The sequence below is a fragment of the Psammomys obesus genome, unplaced genomic scaffold (assembly GCF_907164565.1).
Source record: "Psammomys obesus unplaced genomic scaffold, mPsaObe1.curated_primary_1811, whole genome shotgun sequence".
NCBI classification, from domain to species: Eukaryota; Metazoa; Chordata; class Mammalia; order Rodentia; family Muridae; genus Psammomys; species Psammomys obesus.
In genome coordinates this window covers 907,982-910,376 of record NW_026591497.1, presented here as the reverse complement: position 1 = coordinate 910,376, position 2,395 = coordinate 907,982, and the positions used below count along the sequence as shown (strand labels likewise).

General features: G+C 51.6%; 1 protein-coding gene across 1 annotated transcript in view; it reads right to left on the bottom strand.

The window, feature by feature from the left end:
- Ythdf3 (YTH N6-methyladenosine RNA binding protein F3) overlaps positions 1–453 on the bottom strand; it is a gene marked incomplete in the record, with an annotated part of 37,977 nt that extends 37,524 nt beyond the window's left edge. Inside the window, 1 exon segment of the mRNA XM_055610247.1 lies at positions 113–453. Within this exon segment, the coding sequence (XP_055466222.1) occupies positions 113–136 (24 nt within the window).
- Positions 454–2,395: the final 1,942 nt, after the last annotated feature.

Genomic DNA, 2,395 nt, shown 5'->3' with positions numbered 1-2,395 from the left:
CGGAGCGGCCGCGGCCCCGCCGCCCGGGCGGCGCACACCCGCGGCGCCCGCCCGGGCCTTCGCGAGGCCGGAGCTCGGCGGCCCGGGCCTTCGCGGGGCCCTGCTCCCTCACCTGATCCACGCTAGTGGCTGACATTCTTCACCGTAACCCGAGAGGAGCCGCCGCCGCCGCCGCCGCCGCCGCCGCCGCCTGGGCCTCTCCGGGAGCACTCGCAGCAGCCCGGCTGCCGCCCTCGCGAGCCTCTGCGCCTGCCGCCGCCGCTCGCGCGGGCTCCGGGAAGTGGGCTCGCGCTCTGGGGTCGCGGAAGGGGCCCGAGCTCGCCGCCTACAAACTCCTCGTCCCCGCTCGCCCTCTGTTCCTCCGGCCCACAATGGCGGACGAGCTTCTCGGCCCCACTTCCGCTCCGGGCCGCCCTGACCTTCCGCTATCCAGGCTGACGTCCACGCACGCCTCGCGATTCCTTCCCCACTCCCGCCAAGGCCTCGGGCTCCGCCCCCGCTGCACACGTCATCGGAGGCCGAGGAGAGGGAGGAGAAAGGCGAGCGGGGGCGGGGTGGGGCCGGGGGCGGGGTGGGCGCGGGGGCGGGGGCGGAGCCGTATTCTGGACGCATGCGCGGGACACTGAGCGTCGGGATAGGGCCGGGGGAGCGGCGTCTGCAGCCACCATTGGGCCCTGACCCCGCAAAGCCAGTGCGGGATCCGGGAGCGCTCTCAGTTGCTGCTTTGTTCCTCTCTTCTTGGTTTGGGTTTTATTAAATAAATGAGCCCTCGGAGAGAGAGACAGTTGCAAGACGCCCCCCCCTCCAAGAAAATGTTAGCATTCCACTAGAAATTAGTGATGTTACCTTTTACCAGTTGGCAAAAACAAAGGAAGTAGGTCCGTTGCTATTTTTAACATTTTTATTGAATTCCTTTCCCAAGAAAGATTTCTTACTTTACAGATATAGTGTGGACTTCTTGTAAAGAAATGGCCTAACTACCCGAAGCCTTTCAAAAAACATCCAGTACTGTAAAGCAGGGAATGAGAAAAATCACAGTTGTTTTTCTATTAGTACCGTGATGGTTTAGAAGCACTGGGTGAAGGCTTCTTTTCAAGCAAAGCCTCAAAAAGAATTTTTAGGTTTGGTCAGCCCAAATCCCTTCACCTTCTGTTCCAATCCCAAACTGCGAATCCTTCCATTTCCCAAGGTTCCCCTTAACTGTCCGTTGTTCTGCCTGTCTTCTACTCCCGCAGAAACTTTTAGCTCATGAGGAATTTATTGAAAGAGGCACTTTGGGCTGGGAAATTGAGAGTATGTAAGAAAAAAATAAAAATAAAAAAGCTTGCAAGCCTTGCCTTTACTCCTATTTGAGAAGCCTGGCTTTGGAATCCCATGAACTTCAGTTTGAATTCTTAGCTGGCAAATGATTAGTTTATAACCTTGGAGAAGTCACTGAACCTAAACCTTGGATTCGTGAATAAAATAAGACCTGACATGTATAATCAGTGGCACAGTAGGCTTCCCACAACCGTGGCAATGTACGGCTAGTTCTAGTTTCCTTTGTTGATTAAGTCCTTTCATCACAATTCTAACCTAGTGAGTATTCATTAAATGTCAGGCACTATAATTGATTAAAGATTCACTGTATCTTGTGTGTTGACTGCTGTTATAAAGATTTAAGGCTGAGTGAGGCGGCACATGCCTTTAAACCCAGCACTTGAGGGCAAAAGGAGGTGGATTTCTATGCCTCTAAGGATAGCCTGGTCTACATAGTGAATTCCAGGACAGCCAGAGCTATGTAGGGAGACCCTGTCTCAAAAAGACACAGTAAGGTAAAGAAATAAATCCAAGGACAGCAAGAGACCTGGACAGATAAGGACACGCAACAAAAATTACCAATATGCATCCTGCACCTGGAACCCACATGGTAAGAAAGAACCACTCCTGAAATTTTCTGACTTCCGCGTGTTCCCACACACATACAGATGCCAAATGAACAAGTACAGATAATGGGCTGAAAAGATGGTTAAGCAGTTAAAAGGAAGTACTGCGTTTACAGACGCTTGAAAGGTGAGTTCCCAGCACCTATCACCCTGGAACAAAACCCTGGAACTCATCTTCAGGGATTGGATGCTTTCCTCTGGCCTTCACTACAAAATGTAATCCTGAGCACATGCTCACACAGAGACACATACAGCATCTGGGTGACAGGTGTTCTCGGCTGATGAAATGATCCAAAATAGAGTATATAATAAATAACGCAGTATATAATAAAAAATACAGTAAGTAAACATTGGGGCTGCTCTCAGGCAGGTTCACTGATCTAGCAAAGGTCAGAGAAGTTGCCATGCGGATGGGAAGACAGAAAAGCAGGTGTGTTTTTTGATCTTAGCCATTCTGACTGGCATAAGAT